General features: G+C 33.9%; 1 protein-coding gene across 1 annotated transcript in view; it reads right to left on the bottom strand.

Annotated features, from left to right (window-relative positions):
* The window catches only part of LOC132554542 (receptor-type guanylate cyclase Gyc76C-like), a 31,094-nt gene extending 14,710 nt beyond the window's left edge, over window positions 1-16,384 (bottom strand). The window contains exons 1-3 of the mRNA XM_060218866.1: window positions 16,028-16,384; window positions 3,586-3,889; window positions 1,146-1,292 (exon numbers count right to left, since the gene is read on the bottom strand). Of these exons, the coding sequence (XP_060074849.1) occupies window positions 1,146-1,292; window positions 3,586-3,889; window positions 16,028-16,384 (808 nt within the window). The remainder of the gene's footprint in view (window positions 1-1,145; window positions 1,293-3,585; window positions 3,890-16,027) is intronic.
* Window positions 16,385-17,003: the final 619 nt, after the last annotated feature.

Here is a 17,003-nt window from a genome sequence, read left to right as displayed (position 1 = left end):
ATATAGTTCATATCCTGGTATAATATATTTCATATCCTGGTATGATATAGTTCATATCCTGGTATAATATATTTTATATCCCGGTATGATATATTTCATATCCTGGTATAATATATTTCATATCCTAGAATAATATATTACATAATCTTGTCTCGTCTCTGTACTTAGTAAGTCAAAACTATCATTTTGAAATATATTTATTGGTCTCTAAGGATTTTTACTGTTGTATCAATTAAATACTAGACATATTACGCGTGTTGTACACTTCTAGATAAGTGATATCTGAAATGATTTTTCTAACTGTTGAGTGGATTAAAACAATGTAAAATAATAGTAAAATAATGGTAAATAATGGTAAAATAATGGTAAAATAATGGTAAATAATGGAAAAATAATGATAAATAATGGTAAAATAATGGTAAATAATGGTAAATAATGGTAAAATAATGATAAATAATGGTAAAATAATGGTAAATAATGGTAAATAATGGTAAAATAATGGTAAATAATGGTAAAATAATGGTAAAATAATGGTAAATAATGGTAAATAATGGTAAAATAATGGTAAATAATGGTAAAATAATGGTAAAATAATGGTAAATAATGGTAAAATAATGGTAAAATAATGGTAAATAATGGTAAAATAATGGTAAAATAATGGTAAAATAATGGTAAATAATGGTAAAATAATGGTAAATAATGGTAAATAATGGTAAAATAATGGTAAAATAATGGTAAATAATGGTAAAATAATGGTAAAAAATGGTAAATAATGGTAAAATAATGGTAAATAATGGTAAAATAATGGTAAAATAATGGTAAATAATGGTAAAATAATGATAAATAATGGTAAAATAATGGTAAATAATGGTAAATAATGGTAAAATAATGATAAATAATGGTAAAATAATGGTAAAATAATGGTAAATAATGGTAAATAATGGTAAAATAATTGTTAATAATGGTAAAATAATGGTAAAATAATGCAGTTACATAGCATGTCTATTTTGCAGACATGTGAAACAATTTTAAGACGTTTAAAACTGAAATACAAAGCAACAAAACTCATTAATATTTGCATATCACTGGTGAACAACATCAAATAGAGGGACATGCTTTGTCTTATATGAAGTATATACACATACGTCTGAAATATTTGAGCGGTGCGGTGACATCAAACATCCCATGGTCGACAAAGATGACAACATATTCTCCAGTGTCTAGAAGACCGCGGTCATAAAGATTTGTCATCAGGTCCACAACTCCATTGACATCGCCCAGAAAAACATAGACTACAAGAATAAAAATGTAATACAGCCTCAGAAATCGATTTTTTAAATAATAGTAATGAAGATTGATGTTTTTTCACACTTTTTTTGTTCGATAGACTTTATAGAATATATATTTAGAACATATCGATGATATGTCTGTTTTAACGTTATTGTCGGAGATTGATAATGGCTTGTGTAAAAAGTCTGCCTTCTATCGGCATTAAATCATATCGTGTACAGAATGAATCTTATCTAGTAACAGTCTCATATATCACCGATGATGTGGATTGACTATGTCTTAAAGCAGATTGGCTTATCAATGGAACTTCAAACAATATTTCGTAAATCTTGTGGAAATCATTTAACATGGCGAGAGAAACGCTATATGAATCATTTGTATCTGCACATAAGTAATAAGAAATTGCATTATCAAATTGACAAAAAGAGAATGTTGTCACTTACAATTACATACAGAAGCCATATCAATTGTATTTATCACATATATAACTATTTTATGAAATCCTTTATGGGATCTAATCATGTTTAAGTGTTTTTGTCCCAGTATATTGACGATAACAGGCTTCGTGATAATACGGACAAAACATTGATACCCGAAATGATACAAGCTGCGATAGCAATTAAGGAAAGAAAAGAAAAAAGATCAAATTAACATGTGTATATTTTAAAAATAAGTTTCATTTAAGAAATTAAATAAAGTCATACATTTACATAAAAAAAAAATCCAAAAAATTTCCGAGCCAAAGATATCTAATGGACAGTTTTTCGGATGGAAATATTTCTGATTTTTCTTCTACAGCCAAAGCCAAAATTTCAAGTTACAAGCAATGAGGTAACAACGACAGGTTCCAAAATTTTCAAATGTCAGCATCCTATGTTTCCGTTTTGAATATCCAATAATTATGAAGTTGTGAATCATACTCGAAGGAACTTTATTTGCATTGTAAGGTAGATTTTGTATTGAAGCTTTCGTCAATGTTTTGTGTTAGTATGATTACTAACACGATCCATCAGTGGTAAAACTACCAATCTTAATATGACAATGTAATATTTAAGTATATTTTATAGTTTTCTATCTATTTAGACACAATTCAACGGTTTACTGACCGTTGCAGATTCTAATTATATTCTGCAAATTGGAGGTTACACTTAAACCAACAACCGCTACACAGATATATCTGTAGAGCCATTTGATGGCAATCTGTTGATGTCATTTGTTTAATATTGCTTGGTTGTTGTCTAAGAATTCTGTCGAAGTGTTTCCTAGCATCATGTAGATTTATAAAAAAGTAAAGACCATGTTACATTATACTTGGTATGATGATGATGGCAGTAGTGATTTGGTTATGATAGTTGTGGCGGTGGTGGTGATAGTGGTGGTTATGATGGTTGTGGTTATGGCGGTGGTGGTAGTTTTTATGAGGGATGTGGTGATGATGGTAGTAGTGATGGTTGTGGTGGTGTTGTTTGTGGTGATGATGGTATTGATGATGGTTGTGGTGGTGATGATGGTGGTGATGATTGTAGTGGTCGTGGTGGTGAAATTGGTAGTGGTGGTGGTGGCGTTGGTTTTGTTGTTGTTATTGTAGGTGGTGGTAGTGGTGATAGTGGCAGTGGTAGTGGTGGTGGTGTTGGTGGTGGTGGTGGTGATTATGGTAATGGTGGTGATGTTGGTGGTGGTGATGTTGGAAGTGGTCGTGGTAGTGAAAATGGTAATGGTGGTGGAATTGGTGGTGGCGGTGTTGGTAGTGGTGGTCGTTGTAGTGGATGTAGTGGCGGTGGTGGAAGCGGTGGTGGTGTTGGTAATATTGGTGATGTTGGTGGTGATGCTGGTAGTGGAGGTGGTGTTGTTCTTATTGGTGGTGGAATTGGTAGTGGTTGTAGCGGTGTTGGTGGTGATGATGCTGATAGTGGTGACTGTAGTAGTGATGATGGTGATGGCTGGGTAATGGTAGTGATGATGGTTGTAGTGGTGGTGGTGATGGTGGTAGTGATGATGGTTGTAGTAATGGTGATGCAAACAAGATACTTTATCTAAAACGACCGGATTATTTGTAAGTGGATATTGTGTACCATGCACTCAAACATGAAGAGTATATATGTACTTGAACTCTTATTTCATATCAAAGGCCTATGTACACAATATGTACTAATATGTAGTAACAGGAATACCTAGAATTGAATTAGAAAAAGTCGATGAGAATATCAACACGAAAAGGAAGCCCTAATTAGACATTCTGTCAGTTTGAAATATCAGAGCCGAGAGTGACCTAATGAGATAAGAATGAGCACCTACCTCGTGTGTCTATAAATGTGTTCTCAACTATTCCCGGGAAAGGGTTTCCGGTTGTTAGCGGGATATGTGGCTCTGTGTAGTCTTTTCTGTCATTTAGTGTGATGTCGTAGCTCTTTGATAGCTCCAGGAGTTTCTCGGCAATCGTCTGCTGCTTGTGAGACGAGCCGACGATAAGGGAAAAGCGAGTCCATTTAAAATGCAAAAGAATTGAAATGATGGACCGGGTGACTTGAGTGGCAGGTGGGAATGTTCGAGCAAATGTTGGATACTTCTGTTTGTCGGAAACATCATAGTCAGCACATTTCTGGAATAGAGAAGAATGTAATAAATCACATTAAGTAGAAATTGTCAGATCACATATATTACTTCGAATTAAAACCTGCTTTGAAATAAGATATTAGATATACATTCTACGTTAGTATTTGCGACGAAAACACAGTATACTAATCATAAATCAAATTCAATAAATCTAGGGCAAAATTCTAACAGAAAAAGGATTAAACGGAAACTCCTGAAAAAATACAAAAGAACAAGCAATGCATCCGCGAAAATGTGGAAAATAGAAGCCCACGAAATGATAGGTAACTATCTGGCCAATTAGATTGTACACAAGACACAAAAATACATTGAACTTTTTAATATAAATTTAGAGTCAGACAAGGTAGAGATAAATAATGATGAAAATTGCAGCATACAACTATTTCATCCTTCGAGGACTCGTCGGTGATGCTGCATCATATAGCTGCTTCGTCCTTTAAGGACTCGTCAGTGATGCTGCATCATACAGCTGCTTCGTCCTTTAAGGACTCGTCAGTGATGCTGCATCATACAGTTGTTTCGTCCTTCCAGGACTCGTCATTGATGCTTCATCATACAGCTGTTTCGTCCTTCTAGGACTCGTCTGTGATGCTGCATCTCACAGCTGTAACGTTCCTCTAGGACTCGTCAGTGAAGTTAAGGACCTAAGTTTTGAAAGCTAGGAGACGAACGAGGGACATCCGAAGTCATCAATTAAGATAAATCTAGAATTCTTTATTGAAAGATAACAATGCCTTCTGCAAATACATTCAATGTTTAGCGCATAATCATTTTTTGGCAAATCCACTCAATAATTAATTGGCATAAGCACGATAATTGCAATACAACAGCATACAGAGAGTGTTTAGTTTCAAGACATTGGTACTTACAGTTGAGATAATGACGGTAGCGACAAGCGTATAAAATATAAAACAAGTGACATATTATTGATTATCTCATAGCACCATCACGGAAATGGACTTCTTGAAGTATGAATGATTGCAAACGGCGCCAACAGTGATACCATTGTTTATTAAATCATATCCATTGAATGCATTTATTAACCAACAAATGTCTTTTATCCCAACAGCAAAGTAACTAATCACGAATCGATAGACAAATTGGTATGAACAGCTGTCAAGGTCTTTTATCGACTGGGAGTGAAAAACAATGACCGAGAATTTTGTGTAACACAGATTTATAGCTTTATAGCTTTATAGAGCAGCGGAGAAATATAAGGACTTTTCTCACCATATGGTACACAACAAGGTCAAAATTTATTTTCCCATTTGAGTTGAATTTATCACTAGTTTGAACAATGATACTGAAGTTATTTTTGTGTTTATATTTCCGATTCATCATAATCTGATTTTGAAAGCATCGTCAACTTAACAGATTAATAAAACTTACTTAAAAAAGGGTGATTTTAAAATTCATACATTTTTTTTATTGGTGTGTATGTATTTGATCGATCTGAAACATATGTAATTCAAAATTGCAACATTTTCAAAGATAGGCAATCCTCATTGGTTTATTTTCAGAAAAAATAGTCTTAACTAGGCAAGTGCTTCATAACTGGAAATACCATTGCACCATATTTTGTATTTTTTTACATCAATAATGAAACATTAATGAGGTAGGTATTTAGTCTATACAAGAATAAACATGAGCTAGGTTGCAATAAATGATGACGTCATCAGAAGTCAGATATATACTTCTAGAAAGTTAGAGAACGTGACTTTTCAATGGTAAAATTTAAACTAAATCCCACAATGCATATCATTTATTGATGGAAATGATATTTGATGGTTATGCTATAACTTTTTATCACTAATCCACGTGTCAATTTCTCATTTTGTGGTGTGGTCTCGTCAGGCTAAACATGGCATACGAATAGGGATCGTCCATGTGGAAAAGTGGTTAGAAAGATCAATCAAACGCACAGGTTCTATAATAGATAATTCGCTAAGATGATAAAAAACGATTGGATTTAAGTAGTTAAACAGTTTTTGATGTGCGATTTCTCAAGAGACGGAAACGAACGAAGGTTCTGACAATTCCTTTGATTATTGTATGAAATAAATCGATTACATGGGGGCGTTACACGTAAGGACTTCAAATCGAATATGTTCACGAAAAAGTCGTCGATCATACACTTGGAAAAAGCATCGAAAGCATATTAACAACATGCTGGAAGCAAGTTATGTAACAAAATACACACAGTGTCAAAATAAGCCTCTCACTCACATACAGGATAGTTTTAGGTTAGACAATGATTGATGTTCGCTACATACATGTTACACGAAGTAGTATTCGAAGTGCACACTATGGATTTTTTTTTGCGTCATTAAGATGGTTTTATCGCCATAAACGTACAAAAGATGCACAAGCAGATCGCACTTTTGAATTTGAATTTAAAATTAGATATAGTACAGGCACATCCAGGTTATAAATTAACTGCATTTTACCGTTGTTTCGTCCTAAAAAGACCCGTCAGTATTGAGAGTTGAGAAAATGGGTATACGTTTCGCATAGACCACTCTGACGTTTTAAAGGCAATGACATCAACGAAGGAATAACGCATTCTCTTTTATACTTGATATGTGATATAGTAAGTATTGACCTGAACATACATAAGTATAGGGGAAAATGCAGCAACCTGAAAAGGTCGGCAATATATATTAGATATTATTGCATGTTAAATCGGAGCACGAGCGTTAGTTTTCTGACTGTATCTAGTGATTAGAGCGCGGATATGATATTGTTAGCTTTTATATGTTCCAGTATATCCCGTATCCAGCTCAAATATCAGTCTTAATATCAAATCCATAGGTCAAAACAAGAATCTATGACTCTGTTATGTGCTTTTTTCGCCTATGGCTTGCCGAGGAAATCGCTTCGGTCGACAATGTCTTATATTCCAAAGGTTAATAATGATTTAACACAAAGGCCATGTCTAGACCAGCGAATTGTAAGACTAAATTTGCATTGTTAACATTACTGTGTCGGTCAAAACCAGTGACGGTTTATTTAGACGATCTTATAGAAATGCTTATTAATATCAAATTATGATGTTCTGCTATCAATATCGATCCAGGTGTTTTTTCACATCTACCAATGGAATATACATTGCAATATGATAACGTAATAAAAAAAAATACGTTTTTTCTATGTTAAATTGATATCACCACAAGCTGAGACTAGCAAGTACAAGTGTGCTTTTAACTCAATAATACTCCCCTTGTCAAAAGATAAAAATCGTCCGCGGAGACGGTCATAAATTGGGGTTCTCATACTCAATCGAGTAAAGGTGACACCATTTATATATGTACCTCTTACAAAAGCATAAACAGTTCCATATAATCTCTTTTGACAACGCATTACAGATTTAAAAGGAAAATTTTGCACAGGCTTAAATTAAGTTACATTCAATCAATATATCTTTCTACAAATTGACGTAGTGTATCTCCTGATTAGGGATATTCGGCAACGTGACAAACCAAATTCTAATCTGAAACTCTGAGCTTTTTCTCTCAGAATTCAAATTCTTGCTACATACATGCCCTTTGGTTATACCATCAGAAAATCGAAAGCTTACAGATAACGATTTCAAGGGACCCGCACGTTAGTATATGTATAAAGCAGATATCCTGTCCCTTGAAGAGTACAGTGCATTTAAGCCCATCAAACATTCACAGCGTTTTCTTGTCACATGATTGCTTTTTTGATTCGGAAACAATTTCAGACTTGTCAACTCATATTATCCAAGACGAGGCGTATACAGAGCCGTAGGATGTGTGGCCATATATCCCAAGTGTGCAGAACAGATATCTATATTGTAACAGAACCATGTTTAAGTTAGATTTCATCGACGAAGGTGTTCCGATGCCACTTTGACGTCATAATCTGATCATTGACAACCAGAAAGCAGCGTCTTGGGATTTCAGTACAGAAAGAAAAACATATTGAACTCGTACAAACTGTTAGTGGAGTAACATATACAGCATTTTACACTTATCATTCCCTAACACCTGGTCGTATTCTCCTTGTACTTTCATCAAAGTTCTACGTTTAAATCTATCTTTGCATACAAAATGCTATCATTTCCTGAGTTTGAAGTGATGATTTGTTGATATGTCGTTGTTTTCTGGATGTTTTTAATAAAAAGTTATGAAGAGCTCAAAAAATAATAACCAGCCTTTCTGAACTTCTGACATGAAATAGAATATCATGAAATATGGTATTAATGTGCTACTACTTTTGATAACATTCTCAATGCAATATATAATACATGTAGTTTCAAAAATAATTAATAGCTCATTGAAAATGTCATTCTATTGTTATAGTATTGTCGTATTATGATACAGTAAAAAGAACATTGTTCTTCTTGAACTTTGGCAACATGCCAAAAGCAATTTTCACCAATCATTTTAGCGTCGATCCAAGGACTTATTCATTTCAATGACCGAAATAAACATCAAATATTGACGTCATTCATTGATCCCGTGATTTCATGTCTCATTGTTCGAAAACTGTCCACCGATTTTTGCAATATTTAAGGAATAAATCAATTTCAAACAAAAACAAATGCAAAAAAAGTATTTGAATTCACACGAAGAAAAGAATTTTTTATGCTTTATACGCTTGCTTTTCCTTTTTATATAAAGAAAGTGCTTGTCTGGAACACGTGTTATCTATTAGAGGATTTTGAGATAACAAAGCACTGATTATGTAGCCTTGTACACATATGTTTCTACTTAGTTCAATATATATCTAATCATATGATGAGAGTATTCATTAAGTATATAAAGTATAGAAGTATACAACAGAAGAGGGTCAATACTAAATGTGGAGGCAAATGTTCTTTTAGGTGCCAAGCGTCTTTGAGATATAGTAGATGTAGTGTAAACACTTGCTTTGAATAGACCGAACAATGCACTTAAGCAAACGGGTTTAATTGTTGAGTATTCTTTAAATACTTCAAAATGAGGCATTTAATCTGTAAGTACATTTCCTGTTTGATTTGTATTACATACTCTTTTGAATGTTCTCTCATCTGATCTATCTTTTTTATTATAATTTCACAAATATAGGTAACGGTTTTTGAGGTCTAAATAATCATCTCGAGTTTCGTCGTGGTCGAATTTTACGATTTGCAAAGAGTCGTGTTGGTTCGTTTTCTGTTTTTAGTTCATGGAAGATTGTTTTAACTTCAACTTCAATTATCATAACTTTGATCGATGAATTATCTGTCATGACTCATAAAAGAGGCACGGATAAATAAATGAATAGATAAATTGATTACTGAATTAATAAATTAATTTATGATAAATAAGTAGATAAAGAAAAGATAAATTTATAAATGAATAACATTATTGACCAATAAAAGATACGTACTACTTCGTTATTTTAACATTCAAATCTGTTCAATATACCCGGGGTTTAATATCCAATTACAAACATTGCATATTTGATATTAGATTTTCATTAGCTATGTCTGAGAATAATAACCTGATGGTGCTATTGCCCAAATGGTATGATTATTGTGTATCTGAAAAAGATATCTATTCCCATGCACCAGAATTTAATGAAAAAGAATGAAATCATGGCCAGTAAAATGAGATTAGTGCCTGTGCCATAGGTAAAAATGAGAAATTAAACTTTACAGCAATGACTTCCAAAAAGGTTAAAGGATTTCACAAAAGATTCACAAGCGGACAGCTTCTGTCAAAAACTATTTAAAGTAGATTCAGTATAATGAATTAGTCCGTATCACATAGCAGTTTTGTTCTTCGAAGTCTCGTCAGTGGTGATGCCAGGGGTACTAAATGCATGAAAGCCACTTGGGAAACAGGACAATCTACGCTTACCCTTCCGGAACACCCGGTCTTATTCTCTTTGTTTTTATAGGATTTCCGTGCATTTTCTCTTTCTCTTTATTTTCACTAGTTTCATATGATTTAAGTTTGAATTTACATTTGTGGACTTGTTGGCATTGCATTTGTTATTGTTAAGTTTTCTTGCTCGATACTGATATATTTTATATCTTGTACTTAGGATTGTTGAGGTTACTGTTTAACTGGTAATCTTCATGAGCTAAATGTTTTGGGTTTTCTTTAAAAACGAACTGGATTTTACTGAACTGACATGTCACAATCTGAATGAAAATAACATCTTATACAGACGTGTCTCATTATTTCATAAATTAAATTTCCTCGGTCACCTTAATGTACCGTGAAATTACGAAAATGTCGTCTCCGTGAAAATAACCGGCTACCGATATATTGTAAGCATACAAACGTGGCTTGTTTCTTGTAGATGTGAGTAATGATGTTTACTTAGGCAAGGCAATATAAATCAACTAATTCTTCACTCCACGACTAACAGTGGAACGTCTGATTACTAAAATTGTATCATTTGATTCCTAGAAATCTCACCGATACAGGGTGTGAAAAGTTGAAATAGAAAATGAAAATACTAAAATCAACCAAGTAAATCACGAAGTTGGAAACATAAATAAACATTCAATGAACACACCATATCGATAAACATGAAAATTTAATTTCAATGTTTTAGTTATTCATTTGCACATCAACTTTGGTTCGTTCAGTCACCTTTTTGGGAGCTCTACTTTTGCAAGAGGAGCAGTGAGGCTTTACTCACACTTCCTGGGTTATATTTTTTGTATAGTTACCTGATTTGCTGAATGTTAACTGTGTAAACGTTCAAACAGTCATTTTCATATACTTACTGTATATGACAAAATAATTATTGCAATTGAGCTAAACATTTTACTTTAATCATATTGATCACGTACATCTATCATTGATTTAACTTGCTGTAAAGGTTATTATTTCAAGTGGTTGTACATTTCTATACTTTTGAGTATGGAATACAATTACAACCTTAAAAAATTATAGTAACAGAGAAAGCGAGTCTATGCTTCATGATTTTCGTGAAATATACAAACTTTTTTAAAATTGATATTTTAATAGAATTTTGAAAATTCGGACAATAAAAAAAACTAGCTTCTTCTCTTGCAGGATCTTTGTTTCTTACATTAAATCGTTACAAGTGTGATTATATACATCTCTTTAACATCATATACAAGGTTGGTATATTCAAGTCTAGGTATTGATCTTCAAGAAAGCTGCTTCCAGAACGTCCATTATTATTTTCTGCCTTGCCAGGTCAATATCGATCAAATAAAAATGAGGCACGACTTTGAATTTTAATAGGCTTTTCAATCAGAACAAATAATAACGAATAAATATCAAATAACACGAAAAAACAAAGTAGCAAAAAAGGAAAATTTGTTATGTAAATGTAATGTAATTTCACTCCAGGGAAAACCAACGAATGAAACTAGATCGTTCGAAAAATAAACACGGCGCATACTCATGCACACTATGCATCTGTTCAGTAAGCGATACGCTTTAAGAAGTGGCATCTGTTCAAATATCTTCTACATCATTACCAAAAGCATTGGCATTCCTCTTAAACGCGTATCCCCTTTAAAGCAGCAAAGTATTACGTTGCCCATATCTTCATTACAGATAATTCTTGATACTCCAGGGGTTAAGATCACTATTGTTTAATACACCCTTGGAACATTTCATTGCAAAATGCAAATGTTCCTCGTGCGAAACCTTATGGAAAAGACGAGAAGACTAGTTTTATCCTTTAATGTACATCAAACGAATCTCGAGGTCGCAAAACGGTATGTTGTACCGAATTTAAAGTTCGCTATCGCTCCTTTGTTATCTTAAAAAGCAGCATATCAGTCTGTGATAGGTCATTTGAATTCTTCTGAAACCCGCTCTAGACCAATCAAGATGACTATAGATATATTTAAGATGCCTTATGTTCTACAAAAAAGGAACTAAATTATTATTTCCATCTTACGAAGTAACCAACAAGGAAATTGATTTCAATTTCCCTACCCTGAATTTTCTATTTCCACATACAAATTAATAACACCCTTGCTTTCTAAAACTATGTTGTCCACATGTTGATTTTGGTTCGATATTCAAAGGCTTGTTTTCAATATCACAATATCCAATTAAGTTGAGCACAAGGTTTCGAGATATACAAGTTGATGAAATTTAGGGGACGTTGCGCGGTCGTCGCAATGATTTCCTCCGGAAATATACGTTTTATTCGTGCTATTGTCATTTCAGACCGTGGTATTACTTGCATGGATTGACCAATATTTACATGGCGGATGTCGTCGATGAAGCAGAAGAGGCTTACTCTTTGGATCAGTTGGTACTTGTACTTTTTTCCCGTTAATTTATATTACGCCCACTTTTCATCGATTTTGAATTTGAAGTAAGATCCTGTTGACATGCCTGTATTTGTTGATGGTGTAATGTACAAGTGATTGGTGGCAGGAAGAGACAAACTTGGAATCCGTTATTTAAATTTAAATTCCATATCAACCGAAGAAATTGTGACGTCGGAAGAAACATTGCGTATTGCTACGTCTTCTAATATGACATTTCGATGTGTATTGAAATGATATATGAAGAAAGATACACAACTGAACATCTCATGATAAAGTAAGATACAATAGATGCTAAGGGTCTAGATTTTGAAACCTCGGAGTCGACTAAGGAATACGATCGAAAGAAATGTCAAGTTCTAGAAGGCAGCCTGGACCTTTTCGTTATAGAGTTGTTTAAAGATGTTAACACATTTGAACCATGTGACCTTTAAAAAGGGAAAATGTCAATCACATGAACAAAATTGGTTACCTTTCATTCCAGCATGCTATACGCCGATTATCAGACTCTGTGCCTTTTGGTTATTGAGAAGAGAGAAGATTCGTTCTCTTTGACCTTATAAATGGGTCAAAGTAATTCGTTTTATCAAACATGTTACTGGCCCAATATCAGCACCATGGGCCCTACCAGTGAACAAAAAATAATATTTTCCCTAATTATTGAGCTATTGCATCTCTCCATCTAGATTTAATCATTTCTTTTGATCACTTTGGATTTTCCTCCGTCCCCTCCAGGGATTCTCATCCAGGATTTAGAATTAAGGAAAAAAGACAACAAAAAGATAGAGTATATATATATATATATATATAGTCTTTCATTTAAACACAAAAATATATATATAGTTACATAGCAAAATAGCAAATGAAGCACTTTCTTGCTTCAACGTCACAACTTTGAAGTGAAATGACTTGAAATGGGGTTGTTTAGTACTCATTCAAAAAGAAAAAAAAACAAAAAACAAAAAAACAAAAAAAAAAAACACAATTTACAAAATCCACAAAGAAAAGATGCCTCAAGTGAAGCTTTCCCCACCATGTCTTATTGATTCCAAAGATCCAGAATTAGAAAGTAGTTTGCACATGGCGTAACATAACGAAATTCACGCTCGAGGACACCGCTATCAATGCAAAGTAAAACTCATTATATTGGGCTATACGAGTGAATGCGTTTACTGTAATAACACACAGAACCTTTATAGAACAAAGGGAATCCGTACAATGATAAACTACAGACAATATGTAGGAGTACGTGTAATTCGATACATAACACTACTTGTATAATGCCTCTGTTCCGGTGCTAGACGAGAGTCAATAAGCTGTTGTAGATGATATATTGAGTAGGTATTGAGAAAAAATCGGTGAGATGTCTTCGTTGTGTCTTCTGTTTATACAGTAAGCATGTCAGTACAACACAAGGAATGTAAAGTTTCCGTGTGCAATGTTTCAATTCATTCGAATAGTGGCACGGTTCAGAAAATGCACGTGTACTTGACGCTGTTCTAATATTATCTGATGTATGAAATATGAAACTAGTTTAAGTAAGGGGCTGCTATACATCCCGTCTAGATTTTGGCTTTTCTTTTGATCAATTTGGATGTTCCTTAGTCGCTTCCTTGGCTTCAAAATTTATCCCCTTAGCATCAATGAAGAGTCCCGTTTGGCTCTTCTATATCTTACTCTAAATTAAGAAAAGGTGTTATTCACTTGTGTTCACTTTCAACTGCATACTAAATTTTTTGATCAATTTCTAGTATTCTTGCAATTAAACAGTACATCTGGCAAAATAATACAAGTGTAACTAAATATAACAAAGAGTGTATGTTCGAGTTTATACTGAAGAGAAAGAACAGCGAAAAAAGATTAATATTGAATTTTTTTGACAGTGCTACATCAGCTGCCTCCAACAAGCACGCCCAAATCAACTAATAAATATTTACAGATTTCTTATGTCAGACACCTAAGAAGTTCATCTTTTCACCAAATAATTACTTCTGGATGACAAAATGATCTATGTATTTGTTAAAAGTTGTTGTGTGTGGGATCATGCATGTAAGATACAAATGTATACTTGTAAAATTTTGGATGCCCTCAATTTAAGTGGGTTAAAACACCTCCAGTTTTTGATAGTTGATTTCTTACTCACTGAATCCATTAAGACTGAGACTATATGTCAGCTTAATTTGTTTATCATTTCATGGACATGAGAAAAAAAACAAGGAAATGACAAGATGTTAACTGCAAATTCAAATCAAGCTAAAGCATGAACAAAAGAAAGCTTAACACGGATACTCTCTAACGTACAAGAAGAATAAGACAATGTGTTCCGGAAGAGTAAGCGTCTTTGCTTCTTCGTGTTGTAGTGTCGCCACTCACCATGTAAATCTTAGTCAATTCGGGTATAAAATGTCACGTTCTCAAATGAAAACAAGGTATACAACAACGGAATTAACAGGCAAACTATCGTGCATCAAACACATCTGGTTTCATATCGCAAAAAAAAAAAAAAAAAAAAAATCTCAATGAGATTAATACGATGACTATGAGACTTCCTCATAATTTTCATATAGAACTTCACTTAAAGTGTATAAACACGATGCTAAATCGATTGATATATCGTGGTCCTTTGAACAGCAGCTGCTTAGTTCCATAAATCTTATATATGTTGGAGTCCGAGTATTTGCTATAAGTGTATGGATGTACAGTTTTATTGTGGTAAGTATTGTTGGGTCGTCATATTTGGTTTACAATGCGAGTTAGCATGCATTTTTACATTGCAGTCACTAGAGTAACAAAATTATAAACCTAAGAGTACGATTGTATTAATGTTGGAAAGGCAGAGAAAAGGACATCTGTTTTTGTCTGAATTTCTCCCTTCCTGAAGCACATCGAAAGTAACAACATAGACTACATTAGAGCAAAAGACACTTACACTTCCTGAACGCCTGGTCGCATTATCTTTTCATTTTTACAATGGTCTCTGTTCATATTCTATCCTCGATCCACGTTTATCTGTGGTTCTGTTATCCTGCAGGTACAACTTGCACATGAGTTGTTGTTTTTACTCATTTGTAAACTCAGATCATTTTGCGCCATTTAAAATGCTACATAAGTAGTGACATTTCATTGCGACACCAATAATCACAGGTTCAATTCAATATAGTGATTATCACGTTGTGGATAAATTGCATACAAGACACAACATAATTATATTCCAAACTTAAATACCATAAAATTGGGGCAGACATGTACTAAAGATTTACACGGAGATTCCTGGAAAAGTACACAGAGTATTCCGGAAGAGTAAGCGCGTTTTCTGCTTCATCGACGACATCAGCAATGTAAACCTTGATCAATCTAAGTATGTAACGTCACTTTCTCAAATAAGAACAATGTATAAAACAAACGTGGTCGGGCAGGTGAACCCATATCTTTTCATGGCCGTTCCAGAAATCGAACCTCAGGTGAAAGGTGAGTAATGCATTACCACTGAGCCACCCATCAACCCAGCTTCATATTGTGAAAAATTGTGCAAATTGTGAAAATTAGAAACCTTAACTGGCCATTATGCAAGGAGAATAAGACCAGGTGTTCCGAGAGTGCAATTGTCTTTTGCCTCATTTAAGATACCCGCCGTGCAATTATCGTTTAATCCAAGTCCTCAATGTCTAAATTTCTGTTTTGGGACAAAGCAATTTAACGTTTCTAAACAACACACCGCTACAATTAATTATATGAAAGTTATTGTTTAATACATACAACATTGATATCATACATGACATTATTTACGACATATGACAAGCAACATTAGTAAATGCTAATAGCAAAAGTACCATAAACAAAAGAAATAAATAGCATACTTACATAGGACAACATTGGAAGATCCCAAGCTGCCGCAACTCTTGCCTCCACATTGCAGCTATCCTCTAAGCCAAAAAAAGCCACCGCACCATCCCTCCATAAGTGAGTGAGTAATTTGGTACCCACAAGGGTGCTAGCTTTAGTATCTTTCCACACTAAGTTTAGATGATAGTTTTTAAGAAGGAAAGAATCTCCGTTGATTTTCTCAATGGCATAAGAAATCGCCCCTGAGATAATTCTAGCCTGTTTGTGTCGCACATACCCATCCGATTGGTCAACGGTTAAGTACCCAACAGTCACATTGTGAACTTTCGCTTGGGTCACAAAAAGGCACGCGCACAAACACGTCAGAAACTTCATCATATTTTTTGAATATGTCACTTGTTATATGAAAATTAATTGCACACATATTCTAAGAGATTAGAAATATCTTTGTCACACAAATATAAATCCTTCGCTACTTGACAGTAAATAATAGTGTTGTTCCTTCGTCTGATGGTGCTTTATATTCGTCTGTAACATCCCGTTCAACTGAAACAAAAACAAATAAAAATGCCATAAGAAACATGTCAGAAACTAAACGAAATCATAAGTGATACCCATATTACGGAATAAATGATACCTGCTTACTAGCCCGTAACATTTTAGGTCTTCAGACAGCTGTTAAATCGATAACAACATTATCTATAAGAGGTACACATTCTGCAGCTTTAAACGCCATTAATGTTGCGATGTAACAAACCTTTCATATTATAATTAATATCTTTTACCGGAGGGAAAAAATCGTTTCTTCAGATCTGCACATTGACAAGTCTAGTCATCACCAGCTTGCCTAATTGTACCGGACTTATCATGGCCGAGGACACGGTGTCTGTGATAATAAATGTCATAGTCACTACAACCTTTCAGCGTTAGGTGGATCCGATAATCATTAGGTGTGTTGGTTCAGTTAGCAACAGAACCAATTACTATAAGGTAC

This window comes from Ylistrum balloti, unplaced genomic scaffold (assembly GCF_031769215.1).
Source record: "Ylistrum balloti isolate Yb309-2 unplaced genomic scaffold, AGI_CSIRO_Ybal_v1 Utg370416, whole genome shotgun sequence".
In the NCBI taxonomy this organism is placed as follows: domain Eukaryota; kingdom Metazoa; phylum Mollusca; class Bivalvia; order Pectinida; family Pectinidae; genus Ylistrum; species Ylistrum balloti.
Note: the sequence above shows the minus strand (reverse complement) of the source record. Positions and strands in the feature narration are given on the sequence as shown.